A 25665-nucleotide genomic window follows, 5' to 3' on the forward strand; every position below is an offset into this window, starting at 1 on the left:
CATTACAGTTAAAGATAATCAGTGACGGCAACTCTGCCTCATTGAGGATGTAAAAAGATTGCCTTAACTATAAAACCAAGTACCTCAGTCTTACTCATAAAAGAAATGCAAATTAAAACGATCAGTTAGCACCCAGTTGTTGGGAAAAAGAAAACAGTTTCTTAATACACTCTGCTGGTGAGCCCTGGGAAATGGGCCTCTCACACAGTGAGTTAGGAATCTAGGTGCCATTTAGCTGAGTCCCCTGGATCAGGGTGTCTCGCTAGGCTGCAATCAAGGTGTCACGTGGATCTACAGTCATCTCAAGGCTGACCTGTGGAAGTGTCTACTCCTAAGCTCACTTCTTGTGGCTGTTGGCAGGCATCAAGTGCTTGCAGGCTGCTGGCCAAAGTCAATAGTTTCAAGTCACATGGGGCTTCTTTATAAGGCTACTTTGCTCTCCTCAGAGTGAGAGCTGTAAAAGACAGCGAAGAATGGGAGAGCAGCAGAAGAAGAGGACAGGTTTTTATTACCTAACTAGAAGCCCAATGCTTGAAATTCTTGCAAGAGTAGGCCTTCCTTCACCTGGCTGCCTGCACCGGCTTCCCTCCGGCACCTGGGACCCTGGCTCCCCTCACAGCCCCGGCTTTGTCCAGAAAGACCTTTGGTCTAATTAGCACATTACACTTTTATTATTATAGATTTTGGAAGTGACATTCCATCATGTGTGCTATATTTTATTTGGTTGAAATAAATCACTAGCTTCAGCCCACACTCAAGTGGAGGGGATTCACAGGGTATGAAGACCAGGAATCATTTGACCCAGTAATCCCACTTCTAGGAATGTGTCCCTAGAAAACAGAAATACCAATTAGAAAGGACATATGCCCCCCTATGTTCATAGCAGCACAATTTACCATAGCTAAAATTTGGAAACAGCCTAATTGCCCATCAGCAGATGAGTGGACTAGAAAACTGTGGTACATCTACACAATGGAATACTATGCCACTATAAAAAAGAAGGAATTCTTACAATTTGCAACAGCATGGATGGAAGTGGAGAGTATTATGCTAAGTGAAATAAGCCAGACAATAACCATGGAGGGTTGTCTTAAAATATCCAGGGAGGTAAGTCTCACAGCCCTTTCGTCGTTTCTAGATATAGAAATAGTCCCAGTAATATTGGCAAAAACCAACATGTATTCAAGCTTCTTCTGTGCCAGGCACATGTTCTTTTCATGTACAATACATTTACTCCTTATTAAAACCCTAAGAAGGTGTAATCCTTACCCACACTTTAGAGGTGAGGATACTCAGCGGCAGAGAGGTGAAGGAATGTGCGGAAGCCATGTAACTCAGAATTAGCAGAGTCAGGATTTGATCTCTGGTGGTCAGTCTCCAGAGTTCATGCTCTATACCAGGGGTCCTCAAACTTTTTAAAGTGGGGGCCAGATCACGGTCCCTCAGAGAGCTGGAGGGCTGGACTATATGAACTACTAATTCCTACTGTAACACCTTGGCTGCGCTCACTGCCCAAAAAACCTGGCGGGCAGGATCAGACTCCCCTGGGGGCTGCATGTGGCCCGCGGGCCGTAGTTTGAAGACCCCTGCTTATACCACCACACCACGCTGCTTCTAAACAGCTGCCTAGGATTTCCCAAGCTCATAACTCAATTTCTCCCTCTCTGCTTCCCTTTCCTCTGCTGGGGCTATAGGTCACCAGGCAGGTATTCTGATGGATGCTTGTCAGAAGAGGATAAGGTAAGAGTTGAGAAGTTGCTCAGTTACCTAATATTTATAAACTAGAGGCCTGGTACATGAAATTGGTGCATGGGAGGGGGTGTCCCCTCAGCCCAGCCTGCACCCTCTCCCATCTGGGACCCCTTGGGGGATGTCCAACTGCTGGTTTAGGCACAATCCTGAACAGCTGGCTCCTAATCACTCACCTGCCTGCCTGGTTTCCCCTAACTGCCCCTTGTCCCCCCACCAGCCTGATTGCCCCTCACTGCCTTTGTGTGCTGGCCTGATTGTCCCTAACTTCCTCCCCACTGCTGGCCTGGTTACCCCTCATGCTCTCTCCCCAACCCCCAATGCAACCTGCTTGTTCAGTCCTTTGGTCGTCCTTCACTAACCCCCTTCCTGGCCTGGTCATAGGCAGCCACCTTGTGAGGGTGTGAGGGTTAACTTGCATATTACCTCTTTATTATATAGGATTATTATATAGGACTAGAGGCCCAATGCACAAAATTTCTGCAAGGGTTCTCACAGCCTCTGCTGCCTTGGCCAGCCCTTGCCGCCCTGGCTTCATCAGGAAGGTCCTCTGATCCGTAGTCTTGCTGTTCAGTCTAATTAGCATATTAGCTCTTTATTATATAGGAGGATGCCAATTATATGCCAGACTCTGGCAGCTCCCTATTGTGGTCAAGTTGTTATTTACCTAATAAATGGACAATTAACTGTTAATTTACATGAAAAGTTATTTACTGAGTGTTAATTATACTGAAAGCTCTGTGCCTCCCCTTAATGGAAGGGGCTTACATCAGAGCAATTCTAGAGTCCCTACAATTAACACTTATTTTGAGTTTAGTCTACCGGGCCGTGCTTTCTTTTTTGAAGGAAAGTATAAAAAATGCAGCCTAGGCGTGCAAAAACTCCCATAGAGGAATCTTAGGTCCGTTATTTACTAAACACATACTTGGGTAAGAGCTGAAAAGTGCGCGTGTGGCAAGTTGAACAGTTTCCCTCGTTTGATGTAATGTCCGCAGCCTTTAAAACGCATCCCTGCGTTTACCCTTATTTCCAGTGAACAAACTTTATTAAAACATCCCTGCATTTACCCTTATTTTCAGTGAACAAACTTTATTTTTGCAATTAGAAAAATACAAGAAGTGTGTGTGTGTGGGGGGGGGGGAGAAGCGAGACAAAAATCGCACTTCTCCAGCTCCCCGAGGTCTTTTCAGAGCTAGAGGCTGACTGCGGGGCTCCCAAGAGTTTTCCGCACCCGCAAACTGGTCTCCGATCACAAGCCGGTTGTGGCAGGACGCGGGGCACTCCCTGCGCGGGGCGGACCGCGGCGTCCTCACCGGCAGCTCACTCGCTGCATCAACGGCCCGCCGGGCGCCCGGGGCGGCGGAGCCCCGCTGGCCAAACACGCGCGGCCGGGACGAGGTGTGGCGCGCCTGCGCGCTCAGTCACGTGGCGGGGGGGGGGGGCCCTCCACGCTGAGCGGGTTAAAAGCCGCGTCCACGGCAGACCCGCGAGCTCCTGGCGGGTCTGCGGGGCGCTCTCCGCGTCCTTTCAGCCGGTTTTGACGGAGGCCGCTCCGCTGCTGTGGATCTTATCTCCCCACACCCCTCGGCTCGGTTCGGCTCCACGCCACGAGCGGAGCCGCCCAGCACCCTTCCTCGCAGAGTAACGCAGGAGGAGCGCGAAACGGCGTCTTTCAACTGACAATGAAACCCTAACCTCCCCGCACGGCCGCTCCGGGCGAATGCGCGCGAGGCCGGGAGGGGGAGGGGTAGGGGGAGGAAGGGGAGGGAGTAAACGGTTGGCCTAAGCCCCGCCCCCATCTCGCGCCCCTATTGGCAGGCTCCACGGCTCTGGGCACGCCCCCTAACGGACCTGTCGCATTGTGACAGGTGGAGAAGCCAGTTCCTGTTGGGCAGGGGGCGGGGCCAGGGGCTGGTTGAGCTCCGCCCGGACTCCGGGGCGCTCCTCCTCCTCCTGCTCCTCTCGGCGGGGCAGGCAGGCGGCGGGTGTGAGGAGGAATGTCATTGCTCTTACGGCTCGAGGTGCTGCCTCCGTCCGCTCCCGCTCCTCCTCTGGCGCCCTCGTCCCGTCGGCTCTCGCCGCTGCCGCAGCTGCCCCGGGGACACGTATGGCTAGTGGGGCGCTAGGGCCATCCGAGTTGAGAGAGCGGCGGTCGCGGCCGCTGCGGAGGCGTAGACTCTCCGCCGCCGCCTCCACCTCCACCCCCTGTTTCCCGGCCTCGCGGCGCTGAGGGCGGGAGCGCGCGCGCGGGGCGCTTCCCTCCTCCTCCTTTTTATTCTTCCTCCTCTTCCTCCTCCTCCGGATCCCCGCCCAGCACCCCTCGCACCAGGCGGCGGCGGCGGCGGCTTCGGCGGCGGCGGCGGCGAGTAGCGAACCCGCCGCCGGGGCACAACATGGCGGAGCCCTCGGCCCCGGAGAGCAAGCACAAGTCGTCCCTCAACTCGTCTTCGTGGAGCGGCCTCATGGCCCTGGGCAACAGCCGGCACGGCCACCACGGGCCCGGGGCCCAGTGCGCGCACAAGGCGGCGGGCGGCGTGGCGGCGCCGCCGAAGCCGGCCCCCGCGGGGCTGTCCGGGGGGCTGTCGCAGCCGGCCGGCTGGCAGTCGCTGCTCTCCTTCACCATCCTCTTCCTGGCCTGGCTGGCCGGCTTCAGCTCGCGCCTCTTCGCCGTCATTCGCTTCGAAAGCATCATCCACGAGTTCGACCCGTGGTGAGTGCCCCGCCGCCCCTCCCCCGCCCGCCCGCCCGCGGCCGGCGGGGACCCCCCCTCCCCGCCCCGTCTCCTCCCCCGGCGGAGGTGGGCGCGGGTCCCCGAGTTCCGGGCGAAGTTTCCCCCGAGCAGCCTCCCCCTGGCCAGGCGTTGGGGTCCCGGACCGGGACCTAGACACCCCCCCCGCCCCCCCCGCCCCCGGCTGGGCCAGGGTGACCACCCCGGGGAAGGGTGAGCGAAGCCCCCTGGCAGCCTAGGGCTCGGGTCCCCAGGATCCGGACGGGCCACGGCGGGAGCCGGCCGGCTGGCCGACCGACCGACCGACCGGTGGCGGGCGGACTCCCCTGCCTTCCCTTCCCGTGGCTATCGCGTTCTTTCATTTTTTTAAAAATTTTTATTTATTTTTTTGCGGTCGCGTGTTTGCTGCTTTTGAGATGGGATCGGCCCCGGGGGTTGCCCTGTTGCGGTTCGGGATGAGTCCAGATGTGCAGGAACCCTCCCTGCCGGCTCAGCCTCGCTGTCTTCATGCTTTTACCGTTTCTCTCTCTCTCTCATTATACAAGAAGGGGAGAAGAGTGAGCGAGGTGTTGTAGGAAAAGAAAGAATATCCCTGAAAGTGATCTGAAAGCTAGGGACTCTTATTTATTTAACATTAGATTTTTTTCAAGAGTGTTTTTTTGTTTTGTTTTGTTTTTTCCCAAGGCCCTTAAGTGCACTCAGCCCCGCACTGTTCCCCAATTATATCGGGTCGCTTTTTAAAAGAGCAAAATCGTTCCTCTGTTATAGCCGAACTGTCACTCTCAGTATGTTGTGCACGATATCCCAGAGCATGGCGCTAGTTCCTTTATTGGTCTCCGCGGGAAGGTGGAGAGGGAGCCCTAGATTACTACCGACTTGCACATGGTCTCGCGGCTGACCTGAATGCTTTAGAAAATTACCCCATTAAGAGCATCAGTTAATTTAGTCACTCTACTAGTCTGTGACTTATCTAGAAGAAGATTGCTTTAATTTATTTTCTAACTTGCGAACCTGAGTTGTTGTTTTTTCAACCTGAGCCTAACTTAATTCATTTCTCTGACCTATCAGCCTTGATGAATCTTAACTTGCTAGACCTAACCAAACTTTCGAACATTTATCATTTGAAATGCAGAGAGAAAATCTTGAGAGTTACTAAATACATAGTTAATAAATGTTTTGTGGAGTAAGTTACCCATATATCAAAGTGCCGTGATTGGAGTTGTGTTATGGATAGAAAAATTGATAGTACATCATGTATTGAACACCAGAGGGGCCCACTTATGGAGAACTCAGTTTAGGATAACAGTTGATTACTGACATTCTTTGGTGAAAAATTTAATTCCATTTTAGAAGTTTTGTGTTTTTTTCCCTAACACCTTTTAGAAAATAACTGTTTTGTTTGTTTGTTTGTTTTCAAGCTGTGGAGACCTTATTATATATTTATTACAGAGTTAGAAAATAACTTATGTTTCCTGGAACCACAGAAGGAAGGAAATTATTGTAAAGCTTTGTGCTAGACCCAGTATTCTTAGTCTTCCTTTTGAAACACCAAATTAGATAAAAATGAAATTGGGACCAGAAAATGAAAACTGCTAGTATTGTACTGAACAGTGTGAAAAGAGAAAGTTTTCTTCAGATTACTACAACTGAAGTTCGTGGCTGACCCAACATTACTGGTAACAAAAATTGTTTTCAGAGTATCATTTTTACAAACTGGAAGGCCAAATATAGTTCAGTAGTAATAATGAGGCTAAAATTAAGGGTTGTAGAAAAAAATTCACTGCTGAACGATGAAATGGTTTTGAAGATTAGAAGTCTGCATCAAGTTATCCAAAGATTACTAATGAAATTGAGTATTGTAATCATGGAAAATCTTAATGGGTTGCTTCACAGATTATTTATATATATATTATATATGTATGTACATTTTTAAGTATGGCAAAAAAAATTTTTCTGGTTTCTAGAAAATACTTGAAGATCATAACCCTTTTTTATCCACAATAACATTTGTTTAACTTATATTTTCCTTTGTATAAAACACATTTCAGAAACTTTTTTTTCCATAAACATTCTTTAGCTAAATGTTTAACATCTGAATTCTATAACACATACACGAATTTAAAAGTATACACACCTCTTCAGTCTTAGAGATCTACTTTAGGTGTTCTGTTTATTGATAGTTTCAGCATTTGTATTTCCTTATATTTCTGATTAAATGTTTATAATGTTAGAGAATTCTGATTCGTAGTTAATATCCCTTTGTTATAAATTGTTTCTATTCCTAATTGGGGACAGATAAACCTAATGTCTTAAGTATAATTCAGGTGACTTTAATGAAAGCATAAGGTTTAAGACAAAAAGAAAACCTGTTTGCTTACTCTTCAGATCTTTTAAAGATTTCCAATTGTTAGGATTCTCATTCTTATATTGTTTGAAAACTTTAAAGAGGCAGTTACTTCAGATTTTTAAAGCAGTTGTCCTTCAAAGCTACTACTAATGGTACCAATACTTTGATCGACTAATATCTTAGGGTTATATATTAGCTTGGTAGTCTCTCAGATTACCATTTAACATTTAGCAATGGACATGAACCTTTAATAATTTTTAAATGTTTTTTCTCAAGTTCTGTATCTACAAAGCAGTTTATTCTGGCCTTCCCTGGTCCCTTTTTCCATGTCTCTGTTCCTGGCTTCATTTCTGAAGTATTTTTAGTGAAAAGTTTACTTTCTCTGATTGTTGTTTCTATAAATTTTACTGTTCTTGTGTAAGACTCTAGTTAGCTGTTGAAGGTTACTCATTGTCAAAGCTATACTTTTTTTTTTTGATTGTCATGGTTTTGTTTATAAATCTTACCGATTATAAGGGGTGGTATATGATGTTGAATATTATCTATTTATTGAATTTTAAAGTACAATGCACATTTTTAGAACTTAACAACGTTTTTGGTAATGATTTTCTTGTTACTTCACTTCAGTAATTTCCTCCCTTATCAGTTGAGTTGATCAGACATGAGGAAGCAGCTTGAAAATGTTCTCTCCACTTGCCAATCATTTGGTTGACCAACTAGTTTAACAGCACCAGATATTATTTCATCTTATTTTTATCTGGAGCAAATGTAGTTTCTACTTATTTTTGTTGTAATTATTATACTTTCATATTATATTAACCAAGTATGTTTTCCATAACTTGTATCTTGGTAAATTAGGGTAGCTTTCCCCACAAAAGCAACGTAAAGTCACCCTATGTAAGGAGAGCTGCCCTTTTTCCTGTCTGCCCAAGGGTTATAGTGGATTCTCCCTAGAGCTGTAGAGAGAATTCTCTGAGCTTTGAGTTTGGGCCCCAGTTAGCTGTAAAAGGACACCAGATGACTTTTTTGCAGGGCAGAAAACTGCAGAGTAGAGTTGAAACTTGGAATGTAATGCTTCATAGATACTATGGTATATTAGTACAAAACATGTTTTAAAAGGAGTGATAAACTTTTAGAACATAAGCTATTTGTAAGTTTGGGGGATACTTCGTGTGCTTTGAGATCTCCATGTTTTTCTTCATTTTGCAGATGACAAAAAGAGGCTATTGACCTCAGTTCTGAAGAAGACAAAATGGGTAATAAAAACAGTTTTAGAACAAAATGTCCCTAAATCTTAAAAAGTGTGGAATTATTAGCAACTGCAGTTCAGCTGCACTTTTTTCTACTCTTGAGCTCTTGAGACCATTTTAAGTTACAAGAACATTTAGGGAAGAAATGCAAGGGGGTGTCTTGAGATGCTGGATTGGATGATGGAATTGGACCTGCTCCCATTTGGGTCAAGTGTGGGGCTCCTATAGGTAGTAATCATTGGGTTTCATGAGGCATATGATAGGTTTTGGGATAGTTAGGATCTGTAAGCAAAGACTAGAATTTTTTCTTTCCCTTTAGGGTTTTCTTAAGAGCTAACTTGGGTAGGACTGAATGCCCCTTACTGCCTGCCATATGTAGTTTGCATAAAGACAACATTATAGACCAAGCATTAGAAACTCAGAATGAAGATTTACATTTTAGGCTCTAACCCAGTTATGAATATGGGAAAATTTACTCTCCTATATCTACTTAACCTGCCTCTGGTTTTTATGCTCTCTGTAAGTTTTGAGTGCTTTGGATTATGACAGAAAAGATGAAAGAGTTTTATAGTGAACATTCATACTCAACAGCTAGATATTCTACAGTGAGTATTTTACTTTATCATCTTTCTATCTGTCCATTACTGCTTTAAAAGCAGGTACAGATCATGTGCTGGCCATTATAATAAAAGAATGTTATGTTTCCCAACTCCACGATAAAGAGCATCTCATTTTTGGAAGTATTTATTTCTGTAGTACTTGAACATAATTAGCATAAATATTCTTTCTGTATGATTCTCAATTGGATGCAGATTAGAATAAGATTCAGTTATTCTGGGTTTTGGTTAGTAACTTACTTGAGTACATCATTAGTCAGTACATTAGCTCATGTGTGTTAAATAACTTTGCTGATTCTGGTAGATATTTTTTGTTTTTAAGCCACTTTTTTCTGAAAGGTTTCTTTCTGTGTCCTCACTTTATTTACTTCTAATCATGTATAATTTCCAGGGAGTTAAAAATTTATTTAGAAAGTGGCAATATTGTAGAATTGGGGGTTAGGGGAGGCTGGTTAAATAAGAGTAAGGGTAAGGGTAAGAAAAGGCTCCTATATTTTAGGTAGATATTGGTTAACTAACTGGTAGACTCACTAGGAAACCTAACAACTATTTGGAATATTATCTCTTTGGAAAAATACTTTCATTGTTTAAAATAAAAGACAGCTAAACATATTTGGAATATAACCTGTATATGTTGGTGAATGCCTTTATGTTGGTCAAGTTTGTACTATTTTTAAATAAGTGAATTTCTAATGAATTGTGACTGGTACCCTAATTAAGTTGACCATATCATCTGTGACCATTTTTCTTTTCTTTCTGTAGAACTTAGTGTTGTAGGATAACTTTAATATATGGTTTAAATGGTAGTAAACACTCCATTTTTAGTGTCTTCCAACTTGATTTGAGATCTCAGAATTGAGGAGATTAAGTAGCATCTTTCATTTCTATAAACAAAAGACACTTCACTTTAGTATTCCCCACAAGGATTAAATAATACAGGTCTGCCTATCTCCAAAATGTCATCGTCGTTTTCCGCCCCCTCCCTTTTTTTTTTTTTTTTTTTTTTTTTTTTTTGCATACTCTGTTCCTAGGCCAGCTTTAAATGAAAGTCTCCTCCACATAATTTGTTTTTTAATCAGCTGCCCTGATTTAAGTCTTAACATATTGGCCTATCAAAATACCTGGGGCACAATCTGTGCTTTAGCTGAACTCACTAGTTGGTTGATGGCTAAATTACTCTGTTTTGATGTAGAGAGAGAAGAGTTGATGATGGCTTGATGATTAGGAAATTTTCAGAGATGGGAATTTTAAGACAATAGCTGAATGAGAAGAAAAGGTAATTGAATCCAAGTGGATGTTGTTTTCATTTAGATTTTTGTTTGTAAGAGATTCATATTAATGAGATTGGAAATACCAAGCCATTCCAGGTAAGAGTTGGAAGCTTACATTTCAGAGTAGACCCAGAATTCTGTAGCCTAAAGGACTTTCAGAGTATCTCCACATTGGCTTGTCTTGTTTCCCCGACAAAGAAGCTAAGAGAGGGGCGAAGTACTTTTTCTAAGGTGGGACAGTTGTAGCTTGGCTAGATTCTTTTCTGTTGTCTTTGCACCTGTTTTTGCATTGAGGGAGTTTTTTGAGAAGTTGTTTGAAATTTATTTCAGAAGATGAGGGGAAGTTAGTTTATACCACAATATTGGAACTGTTGGCAATTCAAGTTTAGCTATGGAAACCGCTTTTGTGTGAAGTTTCACTTCTTTTAGAATTAGTGATTTTAAAAATTCTGTGCATCAGTTACCTGTAACTTCCATAAGTTAATAGTTTCAATATTTTTTCTCAAACTTTATTTTTTTTAACTTTTTTTCTTCATTTTTATCCAAAGGGAAATAAATTTTGCATGAAAACAAAGAAATTTTATGTTTGTATTAATAAAGTGTTAATGATTTGTTGATAATGTTTCTTTTGAGGTTTCCTTTTAATTCATGCCTTCCAGGTTTATTAGCTATTCTCAGGTAGTTAAATATTTTTCTTCACAGTACCATTTCTTTTCTTTAGGGATATCTAGCAATTCCTCCAATTTACAAATGAATTTGTGTGTTTTTCTTTTAATGTATTTTTATTGATTTCAGAAAGGAAAGGGGAGGGGGGAAAAGATAGAAACATCAGTGATGAGAATCTTTGATCAACTGCCTCTTGCACACCCTCAGGAACCAAAGCCACAACCCAGGCATGTGCCTTGATTGGGAATTGAACCCTCACCTTCTGGTTCATAGGTGGATGCTCATCCACTGAGCCACGCCCACCGGCTGGGCTGAATTTGGTTTTTAAACTTAAATTATTGGATCCCTCTCTTTCTCCCCGCAGGTAGATAATATTGCAGTATATATTGTATTCCATACTGTTAAAAAATTAAAATGTAGTAATTTATAATTAATTTCTAAAATTTCAGAGTGTACACAGCTTAAATTATTGTTTGTTCCTGGCCAAATGAGTGGAATAGAGTTGGTGAAAAGAATTATGACTGGGAACTCACTTTTGATTGCCATGTTTACTAGATGCCTTTTCTTTTTAAACATATAACATAATTTAGTTTCAGGTATGACATAATGATTTCAATGTTTGTGTATATTTCAAAATGATCATCACAATAAGTCTAGTTAACATTCATCACCATACATAGTTACAGATTTTTTGTGTGAGAACTTTTAAGATCTACTCTTAGCACTTCATGCCTGTTCTTAAAACAGTAAACACTGTAAAGTGCAATATACCCTATTTAAGAAGGTTTAATTATTAAAATATGCTATATTGTGTAATCCACATGAGAAACAATGAAGTACAGAATTATTGGAAGATAACACTCTTGTAGTTTTGAAATATTCTTTGAAAATGTCTTAAATGTTTATTTACATATACAAAGACTGTGTTCTACAAAGGTGTTCAGTTTCAGTCTTCAAATTTGTTTTCTTTCATGGTGAAATAACACATTCTGAAACATGTATAAACCTAATTTACAGTGTAGTGTGTGACCAGTTGTAAAATAAACACCAGATTAAGAAATAGAATGTTGCCAGCACCCCAGAATCCTTGGTGTGTGTTTCTTGTCCCCAACTCCCCTTTTATAGTAATTTCATCCTTTTTTTCCTCATAGTTGGTATAATTCCTTATTGTTGCCTATTTTAAAGCTAGATAAATATACTTGGGGCTTCTTTTTTTTTTTTTTTTTTAGCATTGCTTTAAATGTTTTCTTCATTGATCAAAGGGTGGTTTTGAAAGTGTGTAGGAAATAAAGTTTAGTAATAATTTGATTAACCAGGTTTCTTACCCATTTGAGTTTTCATGCTCTTTTGCAGCAGAAAGTATTTAAAAAAGGGAAGGCATTTCATCTCTTCGCTGGAGCTCAAAAATTACTTCATGATTGAACTCTTGATCTGGAGTCAGCAGCTTGTCTCCAGATAATCTTGACTAACTGGCCACACAAATTCAATCTTACAGTTGACACTGAGACTACAAGGAAAATCAAGTGGGGGGGAGGAGACATCACTGTCTTTAAAGAGACAAAAGATAATAAAATAACCAGATAAATGCAAAATTATTAGTATTTAAACTAATATTTATATTACAGATCCTAAACTGTGGTTTTTGCCAACTGTTGTTCAATTTAAAGTATACTAAAATTTACATAGAGAAAGGAGTGGTTGAAGTTAGTTCTTGGAAGAGAAAGAAAGAAAATGTTGGAAGGGGGATGTAAACTGAAAGAATTTAGGAGAACCCTAAGAATGGACTGTTAAATGTACTTATATTCTTGTTGGGGATTTTTTATCCTGGATTGTGTGTAATTTTATTGTGTAGCTCTCATGGGATCATGAATAGCTTGTATTTGTTACATTGTTTTTCATGTTGTTTTCTTTCAATTTTCCGTGGCTGCCATTTTTATTTTCCCCCAAAATCTTTGTTTTCTTTATTGATTTAATTATTTTTGGTCTTTAGGAAAAATAGGAAAGGTATAAGATCCTTTCAGAAATAGTCTTTGGGGGAATACTAAGTTTTATTCAAAGAAAGGTTAAAAGCAAAGGTCGTGGATCTTTATATAAGAATTTGAAACTTGCCGAAACCGGTTTGGCTCAGTGGTAGAGCATCGGTCTGCGGATTGAAAGGTCCCTGGTTCGATTCCGGTCAAGGGCATTTACCTTGGTTGCGGGCACATCCCTGGTGGTGGGTGTGCAGGAGGCAGCTGTTCTCTCTCATGACGTTTCTAGCTCTCTATCTCTCTCCCTTCTTCTCTGTAAAAAAATCAATAAAGTATATTTTTTTTTTTAAAAATTTGAAATCTGTTGGTTGTTCAAATTTGGCACTGTGTGTTAGGAAGTGATTAAGTATATGAAATGTGATTCCAGCTTATAAGCTTTTTAAATATTAGAAAATAGTTCTTAAGATAAACTTGAATGCTCTCTAATGCATTTCTGTTTATTGGTCAGGATGATTTTGGTCCAATTCAATGTTGTGTGTTTTTTTTTCTTGATGTGCATTAGTATGGAATCCATGCTACTTAAATGGATAATTTAACTAGAACTGCCTATCTTCAAACTTTAAATTTTGTCAGTCAGTATTCAAACTTAGAATTTAAACAAAGTACCACAAGAAAGGTATACATACTTATTACCCATTCTCCCCCAAATCCTATGCAATACTAGTATATGTCAGCTTTGAATTAGGCTCTATTTTGGATAATGGTTCAATATAATGATTTAAGTTATTTTAATCCCCCTGGTATTCTTCTTATATGAATTCCCCAAGGAAGTGGAGATTCTTTTCTAAAATGTATCAACTGTTAGAAAACATGTCAGACATATTTCTTTCAGAAATAGCAATCTAGTATAGCTTAGCTGTCTTATATTTGGGATGTATAAGTACATGTTTTATTAATCCCAATATATTACTAGTAAAGCAAATTTACTTAATTTAAATTTTGTTCAGAACTGTTCACTTAACAATTATTAGGCTTACAGCCATTTTGAAGAAGAGATTTTGTTACTTGTTCTTTGACTTAAATGAGTAAGATGATATTATGGTGAAATGGTGCTTATTTCTCCCTCTAATGATAATAATATTAATAACTTACTGTTCTCATTACAGGTAGCCTAACAGAAGACCTTTCCTAATCTTACTAGAATATATTTATACCTACACTGTATTGGGAACAGAGTGAATGTTCATTTTATATTAACACTTATCCTTAATGATAACCACACTTTGTTTTTGTTGGTGATGATAGTAGAGGCATTCTTTATTGTGTAATACTTTGATTAACCTTGGATTTGACAGTGATGGATGTCAGTAAAATTATGTGTGTAGTTGTTTGATCTTCATCCCTGTTTCTGGTACAGAGCTCTTAAAACTCGTATCATTTTCTAAATGGGGGGAGGGGTGTCTTTTGGAATGTTAGTGAGGTGACTTTTGGAAAGCCCCTAGGTAATCTAAGGATGGGGGATGGTTGCCAGAGGAACCAGCCTTGATATTAGAGGGTTGGAACTGTAAGCTTCACCCCCAGGCCTTCTGGGAGGGCAGTGGGACTGGGAGTTGAATCACCTGTGGTCAATAATGTAATCAGTCATGCCTGTGTAATGGAGCCTCTACAAAAACCCCAAAGTTCGGAGTTCAGAGAGCTTCCAGGTTGGTGAACATGTGGAGATTTGTGTGGGAGTGCTCGGAGAGGGCATTGAATCCTTACACCCTTTCCCAGATACCTTGTCCTATGCATCTCTTCTGCCTAGTTCTGAGTTCTGTGCTTTTATGATAAACCAGAGGCCCGATGCATGAGGATTTGTGCAAGAATGGGCCTTCTCCTGGCTGCTGGCACCGCTCTGGCTGGAGCCACCTTCTTGCTCCAGCCTGGAGCTGCCTTTCTGCCTTCCCATGCTGCACAGAGGCCCTGGGCCACTGAGATGGTGCTGAACGCAGCGTTGTTGCCATGGTGACGACACAAATGTCCAGCCCAGCTGCTCTGCACCTGCCTATGCAAATTAATCCTCCATCTTTGTCCGGTTAATTTACATACTCATTCCTGAATGGCTGGTGGGCGTCACGAAGGTATGGTCAATTTGCATTTAACTCCTTTATTAGTTTAGAGATTTTATTAGTGTAGATGGGTGATCTAGTAAGTAAAGTGTTTTTCTGAGTTCTAATAGCCATTTTAGCAAGTTGGTGTGGGTGGGTGTCAGTCTTATAGGACTGAGCTCTTAACCTGTGGGATCTGATATTATCTTTAGATAGATAGTGTCAGAATTGAGTTGAATTGTAGAACACTCAGCTGGTGTCAGAGAAATGCTTGGTGGTGTGAATCCCTCCCCCACTCACTTACGCGCGCACCCCCCCCCCCCCCCCCCACACACACACACACACACAGGGATTGGTTAATAGTGAACAGCATAATCTCTTTCAATTAAGGTGTCTTTAATTTTATAGAAGGAAATAATTGATGATGATTACAGAAGTAATTTGTGTCATTGATTACCATCAGCAATTGGGAGATGGTTGATTGGCTGGATAATTTAGGAAGAACCTTAATAAAGGGAGATATTTTGTTGCATTAGTATTTCTCCCAAGTACAATGAACTCTGAGGGAGTTTTGTCTCAAGTTTTAACTCACTAGTTGAACACTGAATAAGAAAAGACAGACTAGTTAATATCTAAAAAAACATGAGTGGTAAAAGTTTCAGTGCTATTAACTTTTGAAATAGACAAAATAAGACAAATGTCAGCAGTAGAAGTAAAATTTCCAAACTGGCATTTTGTTTGAACTTGAGTAAATCTATCTTGATGTGGAGGAAGAGTAAGAATAGATATCATCATTGTATATACAGGCATTGGACTATACTAAAGTCATGCTAGTGATGAGTGGATGGGGTTAGATTAATGATCCACTTGGTTTCTTGGCTCTTGACTTAACTTTATGAATACAGGTAATTAACATGGAAATTAAGTAACTCTTAAGGAAGGCACCACAGCTTTGATCTCAATTAAACTTGCTCATAAGAAATTAAAGTATACGAAACAAAAATATTCATTACGGAAAAAGTTTCTTGTCTCCATTAAAGTGTTTCTGCAATGGAAGTATCTTTGTGTCAATTACTGGGGGTGGAGGGGTCATTGAATATTTTAGATCTTGAGAGTTAAATAAGCCAAGACATAGTCTTTATCTTCTTTTATTATGGATTGAACTCTTGACAAAATGACTTTATGGTCAGCTCTTTAATTATACTATTATTCCCAGTAATAACAGTATTCCTATGAGTCCTAAACCTGATATGCTGTAATGATCAGTGTTAGATGTTTCGCTTAAAAATGTGTGTTTTAAAAACAAAATCTTTATCAATGTGCCTTTAAAAAAACCTGTAGCTGGCAGGGTTTATTGAATATATTGAGAATCATAACATTGCATATGTTCATAATTTAAAAATTTTAACATTTGATTCATGGGAGTTTAATTTCAATACTAAAATTATTTTTATTCTAGACCTTAGCTAAAGGAAACTTATTTTAATATGCTAACCAACTTTTTGGCATTTGAAGGAATAAGATATAAAAAAAAATGTGGTTGATGAAATAAATCTAATCTTAAGATTGTGTAAAGGTATTTTTTCAAAGTAGAAAAATGAACTTGAAGAGCAACTAATAGCTTTTTTTTAAGCCTCACCCGAGGACATACTTAGAGGTAGGGAGAGAGAGAAACATTGATGTGAGAGAAACACTCATTGTTGCCTTTCCTATGTGCCTCTACTGGGGATTGAACCTGAAACCTTTAGGTGTACAGGACGACCCTCAATAAATGGAACCACTCCAGCCCCACCGAACTAATACCATTTTTAAGATATATTTTTTGAAGATTGTTAAAATGAGTCAGTCACTTCATTAGAAAGGGAAATCTCTTTAATTTTGGTTGTTATATAATAGTTTAACACCTTTAGTGTCTAATATAAGCAGCATTTAAAATTAAAGAAAAGATTTTTTTTTTTTTCTAGTAAAGTTAAAAATTCTGAACTTCTAAAAGTGTAGTAAATAGTTGTAACTGTTGGGTGTAAATTGCAACATAATATAAAGTTATATTAACTTTTATAAGTCAAGCTATATTGAAAATCCTACTTGTATATAAGAACATAAATACCCATATATGTAACTATGAACACAATGATAGAACACCTGAGAAACCCTACCCAACTATAGAACTGAAACATTACTAATTTTGCATCTATTTAAGTTCCTTCTCTAACCTATCATCTTGGTTTTCTTCTTGGCACCAGGAAACCACTGTCCTGAGTTTTGTTTAACATTCCCTTTGCCATATTATAAAAACAAAAACAAAACTCATGTCTCATGTATCTCTAGAGAACATATTGCTAAGTTTTGCTTTGGAGCTTTAAAAAAACAGTAATATCTTCTATGTAATTTTTGATTTGCATTTATACATTTGGGAGTTGTTGGACACTTGGGCTTCCTGTTTTTAAAAATGCTACTATGATGCAACTGTATGCATGCTACCTAGGGTATATACTTGGAAATTTTGTCATAATATGTTTTAATTATTTATAAAAGTAAAGTCCATCACCCCAAAATTTAGTGACAAAACAATATTTTCTTCACAATTCAATGGATTCAGTGAGAGGTTCTTCTGCTTCATGGTGTCAGCTGTGGTGCTGGGATGATTGCAGTCATCTACACTCAGCTGGGGCTGGAATGACTGAAATGTTACAGTTCAGAGTAATCTGGAATCTTGATTGGGAGCTCAGCTGTGGCTTTTGACTCCTTGTGGATACTTGGGCTGCTTCACAGCAGGATGGCTGTGTTCTAAGAAAGAGCATTCCAAGAGAGAGGAAACTGCCAGACCAGTTAAGGCCTAGAATCATCAGGATCATTTACACTATGTTTTACTGTTCAATATAGACTCAGTCCTATCTCAGTCAAAGGAGAAGATGCATATACAGGTAGAGGCATAATTAATTGTTTTGGGCCATTCTTTAAAAACCAGCAACCACAGTATGTTTGTCATTTTTATTTCCTCTTTTGTGAAATACCTTTTCATTTCTTTGGTTAGTGTTCTTATTGGGTTGTTTCTGATTTTTTGAGCGAGGAGAGACTAAGTCTGGGGTAAATTTTTGCAAATCTTAATGGATTTTGTGCTTTATTGGTCCTTAAGCAGTCTTAAGAGGTAGATATTTTATTACTCCCATTTTACAAATGAGAGAAGCGCTGCTTAGTACATTGAGAGAATAGGCTTTGAAGTCAGCCTCGTTTGATATTTTTTGGTATAAAGAATAGGATGTGTAAACATGTACAGTTATGAAATAGCATGATGCTTGCATCAGCCTACTTGTTACACCCCTCACCCTCCAAAGGATTGAGACTTAGACAGCTTTATAAGCAATTTTTATTCATTTATGGTCAATTATAATGTTTGAGATAAAGTGTGACTTGTTATGAGGCGACTCAGGCCAGATGTTGTCAAATGACTTGCCCACAGTGAGTTTAAAGTTCAGCTTCAAGTTCTTTCTAGTCTTTCCTGCTTTCCCTATCATGCTGCCTGAAGCAACAATTCTATCTATACTGAAGAGATGTACTGAGATGTCTGTCTTCAACATACAAAATGTAATGATCAGAAACTATACTTATATACACAAAACGATCTTCCTAAATTTGAGGGTTGGGAAGAAGAGTCTACAAGTTTATTTCTGCATATTTTATATTTGTTCAGGCAAAATGTACATTTTTTGAATGGCCTGCATTGTGGAACTAACAATTTCTCTGTGGCATTTTCAGTTTTAATTCAGCTGCATGCCTACACTGTTCTTTTTAAAATACCTAAGGCAAATATTTGAGTATTAATTGTGAGTCTCTCTGGCTTCTATTATAATTTTATAAAACTACTAGAGGCCCGGTGCACGAAATTTGTGCATTGGGGGTGGAGTCTCCTCAGCCCAACCTGCAACGTCTCCAATCAGGGGATGTCCTACTGACAGCTTAGGCCCACTCCCCGTGGTTCTCTGCTCTCTGCAGGGCCTGGCTGCTTCGCCGCTACTGCTGCAACAAAGCTTCCATGACCCACTGTCCTCTTTCTGTCTGCCAGGCCTCGGGACTTCACACCACCATGGAATGAAGCCACCATTCCCTGTTGCCTAAGGGCGGATCCAGCTGCACCACTCACCTGCTGCGCGCCACTCAACCCCACCACACACACACACACACACACACACACACGTGTCTGTGGACTCCAGCAACGGGGCTGGCAGGGCTGAGGGGACTGGGCAATGCCATCTTGTGGCTATGGGTGCCACCATCTTTGTGACAGAGTGACGGTTAATTTGCATATTACCCTTTTATTAGCTAGGATTTTAACTATAAGTCATAAGACTCTTAATTTCTACTATAAAGCATGGTGGTAGTAGGGTCCGTAAAAAAAACTAGCCAATTTCTTTCCACTCTCTTCTGAAATTTATTATACCTTAAAAGTGGAGAAGTGGTAGTAAAACTAGTCTGATTACCAAAACATAAATGTTTGAAATGTATTGGCAGATCCTGATGAACTGTTCCAACTGAATAATTTAGAGGGCCGGCAGCAGGAACAGTTGGGGGCAAGCACGCTGGCACTGTGGGCAGTTGGGTGTCATCAGGCTGACGGGAGTTCATTTGGGGCGAGTAGGCCAGCAGGCAGAGTGGTTAGGAGCAATCAGGCAGGCAGGCAAGTGAGCAGTTAGCAGCCAGCAGTACCAGATTATGAGAGGGATGTCCGACTGCCGGTTTAAGCCCGATCCCTGTAAACCAGCAGTAGGACATCCTTCGAGAGGTCCCAGATTGGAGAGGATGCAGAGTGGGCTGAGGGACACCCCACTCCCCCATGCACAAATTTTGTGCACCGGGCCACCAGTTATTATATAATGCCAGTAAATTAGATAATAATACATAAATGTAAATATAACATGTTTACATGTAACATTTATTGGAGATTTTGTTTCTGTAATACATGAGTGTGTGCCTGACTTAAATGTGTATTACACATGCATGTGCTCTGTAGAGAGAAAAAATACATGCAGGTCTCTCTAGATTTAAATCTGTAGTGGAGCAAGTACCTGTTTCCCCGAAAATAAGACAGTGTCTTACAATTTTTTTTCTCCCAAAGTTGCACTAGGTCTTATTTTCAGGGGGTGTCTTATCTTTCCATGCGCTAGGTCTTATTTTTGGAGGATGTCTTATTTTCGGGGAAACACGGTAGTTTTAATTTATCAAATACATTATTTTATATGTGGTCCTAGAATATTTTTTTTAAGTGGCACTAGGACACTTACACAAACCTTATTTTGGTGCCAGCTTCTCACCCTTTTTTTTTTTTTTTTTTTTTCCCAATTAGTTTAAGTGTCCTTTATAAAACAGGAGAGGCCCTCTTTTTCAAATGGTATTTATGGAAATTGATAGGTGTCACTGCCGGTCAAGGCAAAAAATAGGGATCTGGTTTTCATTTAATATGTATTTGGAATAAGTTTTTCTCTGTGTGTTCTTAATGAACTTAATATCATTTGATTTCTAATTCACCTTACCTTAAATGGGAGGGTATAGAAAAGCTCAAGAGGTCTGCAGGATGTTTTCAGCTTTTGAATAATAACCCTTGTTTTTTCATGTGTTGCTCTGAAGTAGACTGTAAACGGGTAGTTTATTAGTCTGATACATACAGCCTGCTCTCTGCTTATGAAAGATCTTGAATCAGAATGACCTATCCATGAATTGTAAGAGTATGGAGCTTAACATCCAGTTGGAACTGCTTGTACAAAAATGAGTAGTGGTGACTTGGTGGTATGACAATGGTTAGTCTATATTTGTGGATCTTTTCAAACTTTAGAATTGACCTATGTAAAACAGTAAAATGACTTCAAATCCTTTGAAATTTTACTGTTTGGCAGTTATTTAAACACTGATATCAATTTTTGTAATCATACTAGATTTGAATATATCCTCACATGAGTTTCTATAGTTGAAGTAATAAAGTTAGCTTTGTGTTTTCTGATTACCTAGAGAGTGTTCATATGTATCACATGGCAGGACTGGATTTAGATTGTTAGTTTAGTAATCTTACTAAACTGTTCTTTTTTTCTGCCTGGTGTATTTATTTAATTAACATGTCAATCTGGCATGTTTTTGTTTTTTATCCTGCCACTAGATGGCAGGAATAATAAAAGGTAGTTTGAAATGTCAACTTTAGCTTGTGGTGTTAGCTGCTTTGTACCTTTCTTATACTGTTGTTTTAATTTTCCATTAGTGCTGAATTTTGTGCCAGCTAATGAAACTTCGGTAGATCTGGCATCTTGTGTAGTCTGAGTACCTAGTGCCAGGGGTAAAGGAGAAAAGAATGAACAGAAGAAAATCTTTATGTAATTATTGATTTTCTAGCCTTGTGCTTTTCATTTCTATTTTTATTTTCTCTTTGTGGAATTCTATTTCTTAGTGTTCTTAAACTAGAGGCGTGATGCATGAAAATTCGTACAAGGATAGGACTTCTTTCCCTTGGCTGTTGGCACCGCCTTCACTCGGGCTTGAGCTGCCTTTCTGCCTTTGCTCCGGCCCTGAGCCACCTTTCCACCTTCTGCGTTGTTGCTGTGGCAACGACACAAGCGTCCCGCCACTGGCAGCTAGGTGCCTGTGTATGCAAAGTAATCTGCCATCTTGTTGGGTTAATTTACATATTCCTGGTTGGCTGGTGGATGTTGTGAAGGTACAGTCAATTTGCATCTTTCTCTTTTATTAGTGTAGATTGGCATCCATAACTGGTAATTTCTGTTGATGACATTAGTTGCCTTCTCATTTATGAGGTGAATTAACCTAGCCAATTTTGTAAAATCTTACAACACTGTACTTTGCAAACAAACTCAGTTATAATTGACCATATAAATCTTTTCACAGAATGATTTTCTAAAGAGCCTGTTTATAACCTTTGAAAAATAGTGGACAGATGCTGGGTAGTGTGGTGTAGCTTCCACAATTATGTTCCATTACATAAGACTTTGTCTTGCTAGTGGACTTGCAGTCTCCCATTGCTGGAGTTATGAAGTAAGCAGCCATTCTATATAATAAAAGGCTAATGTGCAAATTGACCTGCAGTGGAATGACCGGTTGCTATGGATGTGCACTGACCACCAGGGGGCAGATGCTCAATACAGGAGCTGCCTCCTGGTGGTCAGTGAGTTCCCAGAGTGGGAGTGCCACTTAGCCAGAAGCTGGGCTCACAGCTGGCAGGTGCAGTGGCGGTGGCGGGAATTACAGTCGTGCTAAGGATGTCCAACTGCCACAGGGAGTGGACCTTAGCCATCAGTCAGACAACCCCAGGAGCTCCTGGACTACAAGAGGGCACAGGCTGGGCTGAGGGTCCTGCCCACCCTTCCACTCCCCCAACCCCCACCTCGTGAGTGCACAAATTTTGTGCATTGGGCCTCTAATGTTGTAGAATCTCACATGTGTCAAACACAAGGCCCGCGGGCCAAATCCAGCCCGCCAGGCCTTGCAATGTGGCCCGCACCGCGCTGTCATCACTGCACTCCGCTGTCAGTTTATGACATTGTCAGTTTATGACTGTTCAGTAAACCATTCGGCCCGCGATTTAGGCTGGATTTTAGATTTTGGCCCCTTCTCTGATTGAGTTCGACACCCCTATTAGAAGTCCATGTAGCAGAGAACTGCTGGCAGCCTTTATGAGGCTCCAACCAACGAACAGCATCAAGGAAATGGATTCTACTTAATTGAGCTTGAGATGCTTGGCTTTGGTGAGGTGTGTCTCATTTGGAATTTTGGTTTTCAGATGGTCTCCCTCAAGAAAAGAACCAAGTTTTTATATAGCTTAACACAGATTTTCTTATTTTAATAAAGCCACTTATCATTAGAGGTCTTTAGGAAGCAATGTGGACAGAACTCTGAAATTAGAAAAATACATCTTTTCCACAAAGCCAATATTCTTTTTAAAAGAATGTGTTGTTTTTTCCTTGTTTTCTCATACTGTAGTTTTTACTACTATATTTTTGTAGAAATAGGAAAAGACTTTTTCTTTCTTGTAAAGGGAAAAAGAAATTCATTGAAATAGTAAGTATTAGAAGTGTGTAATGAAGGTAAGCTTCCATTGGTTTACTTAGAGTGAGACTCTACTTTTAGGTAGTATAATATACTAGTGGCCCGATGCATCAAGATTTGTGCAAGAATGGGCCTTCCTTCCCCTGGCTGCTGTCACTGCCTCTATTCTGGCTGGAACCGCCTTTCCACTCCGGCCCGGAGCCACCTTTCTGCCTTCCCACGCTGCCCAGAGTGGCTGGGGTGGTGTGGAACACCTGCGTCATTGCCATGGCTGCTCAGCACCTGTGTATGCAAATTAATCCTCCATCTTTGGGTTAATTTGCATACTCCTGATTGGTCGGTGGGTGTCACAAAGGTACATTCAATTAGCATGTTACTCTGTTATTAGGTAGATTAATTGAATAAGTTAAGTTCAAAAGGAGCTACAGATCCTCCCCCATCCCCAACCCCACCCCTATGGATTTTTGGCATTTTTTTTCCTTCAGAGAGAGATGGAGAATGTCTTCTTAAAATAGAAAAAAAAAAAAAAAGTCTCTGATTTTTTCATTTATGAAAATAATTTTCTCACTTGTCATTAACAAGACTGCTTAAAGATGTAAGGAAAATGGGATAGAGTAAAATGTTACTTTTAAAATTGATAAAACAACCATACTTGTAATTCCTGTGTTATTAGAAAAATTCAATAATGGGAATCAGGAAGAGATGCAGAACTAATTGTTAAACTTTAAATCCATAAGTAATTTGTTCAAATCAAAATACTGATAGGTTATGGTGATGATTACTAATGAAGACTATCTCTTGGAAGATGTTACAGTCATGGGCAATAGGAACAACAGAGTTAAACTGTCTTGAATTCTTTTTTTCTTATCATGAAAAAGAGATTTTGCTTTCTGTCAGATAAATTTTTGAGTCATGTATAATCTCTGCCTTATAAAAGTGAACTGGCTCTTTGAAAGATCAAATTCCTTGTTCCTATAAACAGTTTTAAAAGTATGAAGGAAAATTTCTGAGAAAAAATACTTGCACATTCCTTTGTTGTTGTTGTTGTTCTTTTTTTATTTTAAAAAGTCTTTATTGTTGAGTATTATATATGTTCTCTGCCCCCCCCCTCCCTTTTTCTTCCACCTAGACCCCGCCCCACCCAGGCATTCACCACCTTATTACCTTTGTCCATGGGTAATGCATTATGCATAAGTTCTTTGGCTATTTCTTCCAGCCCCAACCCACTTCACCCCCTTCCTTCTAGATTTATAAGTTTGTTGTGTTCACATGCCTTTGGTTCTGTTTTATTCATAAGTTTATTTTGTTCATTAGATTACTTTATATTTATTTTTAGATTCAATTGTTTATATTCATTTAGTGCCATTTTATTATCCATATATTTTTATCTTCCTTCCCCCCCCCCCCCCCCCCCCCTTAAAAACGACCCTTTAAATTTTATGTAATATTTGTTTGGGGGTGATGAACTCTTTTAGCTTTATCTTGTTTTGTGAAGCTCTTTGACCTTCAATTCTAAATGATAGCTTTGCTGGGTAGCATAATCTTTAAGTCCTTGCTTTTCATCATTTTGAATATTTCTTGCCACTTCCTTCTGCCTGCAAAGTTTCTGTTGAGAAATCAGCTGACAGTCGTATGGGTCCTCCCTTGTAGGTAACTAACTGCTTTTCTCTTGCAGCTTTTAAGATTCTATGTCTTTAACCTTTGGCATTTTAATTATGATGTGTCTTATTGTAGGCTTCTTCGGGTTCATCTTGTTTGAGACTCTGTACTTCCTGGACTTGGGTGTTTTTAATATTAGATATTAAAAACATTACAGCTTTTTAATAAATTAAAGTGTGTCTTTTTTTTTTTTTTTTTTTTTTTTTTATATTTTTGTATTTGATCAAGCCTGTCTAAATTATTACATCTAGTGATTGTGGGAGAGTTGTGACTTGATGCTGGGAAGAATATATCAATCTAATATTGAATATGAGGATTTCCTGTTCATGTTCTTTCTCTCCAGCACTTTTCTGTTTTTTGATTCATTTGCCAACATATGTAGTGCAGATATTTCCTTGCTTGGCAATGGTAGAGGAAGAGGATCCATTAGCTGGCTGTTCCTAATGCTATTACTCTAAGGATTTCTAAAGGATTCTCTCATCACCCATAGCTGTTTTAAATGAAACATGGTTTGCAGTTTACTTCTGCTGTGGTTAGGCTGTGGTGTGCTTTCTTCAATTTCATTTCTTCCCAAACTATAACAGTACTGTATAACATACAGTATTGTTATACAGTACTGTTATAGTTTATTCTTATGGCTTTATTCTGTTGATATATTTATCCTGTAATTTTAGGGTGTAAGATTGGAGCTGACCATGTCAAATGTACTCCATTCATTTTGATGTTATCTTCTGCCTGTAGTTCTTAATTTTTTGAAACACATTGAAATCTCTGACCATTTGGTGAATTTTATATACTCTCATCCTGTTTTTTTTTTTTTTTTTAATTCAAGTGCAGTTGTCTACCATTTGTACCCAAAGCAATGGCCAAATGTTAATTTAAGCATTAGTAGTTTTGTAGACATTGAGCCTAGCTGGGTTGGTAGTCATAGGGGCAGGGGAGTGTGCACTTTGCTTTTTAGTTAGGTATATTAGAGGAATGAGCCGATTTCTTAGAAAATAATTTATTATTCAAGTTTGAGGAAAATTGCTATAAAAGGTATATTTATGTAGCCATGGAATTAACTATAAAGACACTATAAAAAGTATATTAGAAAGTATATTGTTTCTTTGTAGCAAGCAGTTTTGTAACATTTATTTTTTTTTCCTCTTTTCTCTAGGTTTAACTATAGATCAACACATCATCTTGCGTCTCATGGGTTCTATGAATTTTTAAATTGGTTTGATGAAAGAGCATGGTATCCTCTAGGAAGAATAGTAGGTGGTACTGTAAGTATAT

The 25665-nt window shown here is 39.9% G+C and overlaps 1 protein-coding gene across 1 annotated transcript in view; it reads left to right on the forward strand.

The window, feature by feature from the left end:
- The first annotated feature begins 3683 nt into the window (after window positions 1–3683).
- The window catches only part of STT3B (STT3 oligosaccharyltransferase complex catalytic subunit B), a 63227-nt gene continuing 41245 nt past the window's right edge, over window positions 3684–25665 (forward strand). Inside the window, exons 1-2 of the mRNA XM_084902486.1 lie at window positions 3684–4459; window positions 25547–25655. Coding sequence (XP_084758612.1) covers window positions 4143–4459; window positions 25547–25655 — 426 coding nt within the window. The 5' untranslated portion in view covers window positions 3684–4142. The remainder of the gene's footprint in view (window positions 4460–25546; window positions 25656–25665) is intronic.

The sequence above is a fragment of the Pipistrellus hanaki genome (assembly GCF_964339955.1).
Source record: "Pipistrellus hanaki genome assembly, chromosome: 13".
NCBI classification, from domain to species: Eukaryota; Metazoa; Chordata; class Mammalia; order Chiroptera; family Vespertilionidae; genus Pipistrellus; species Pipistrellus hanaki.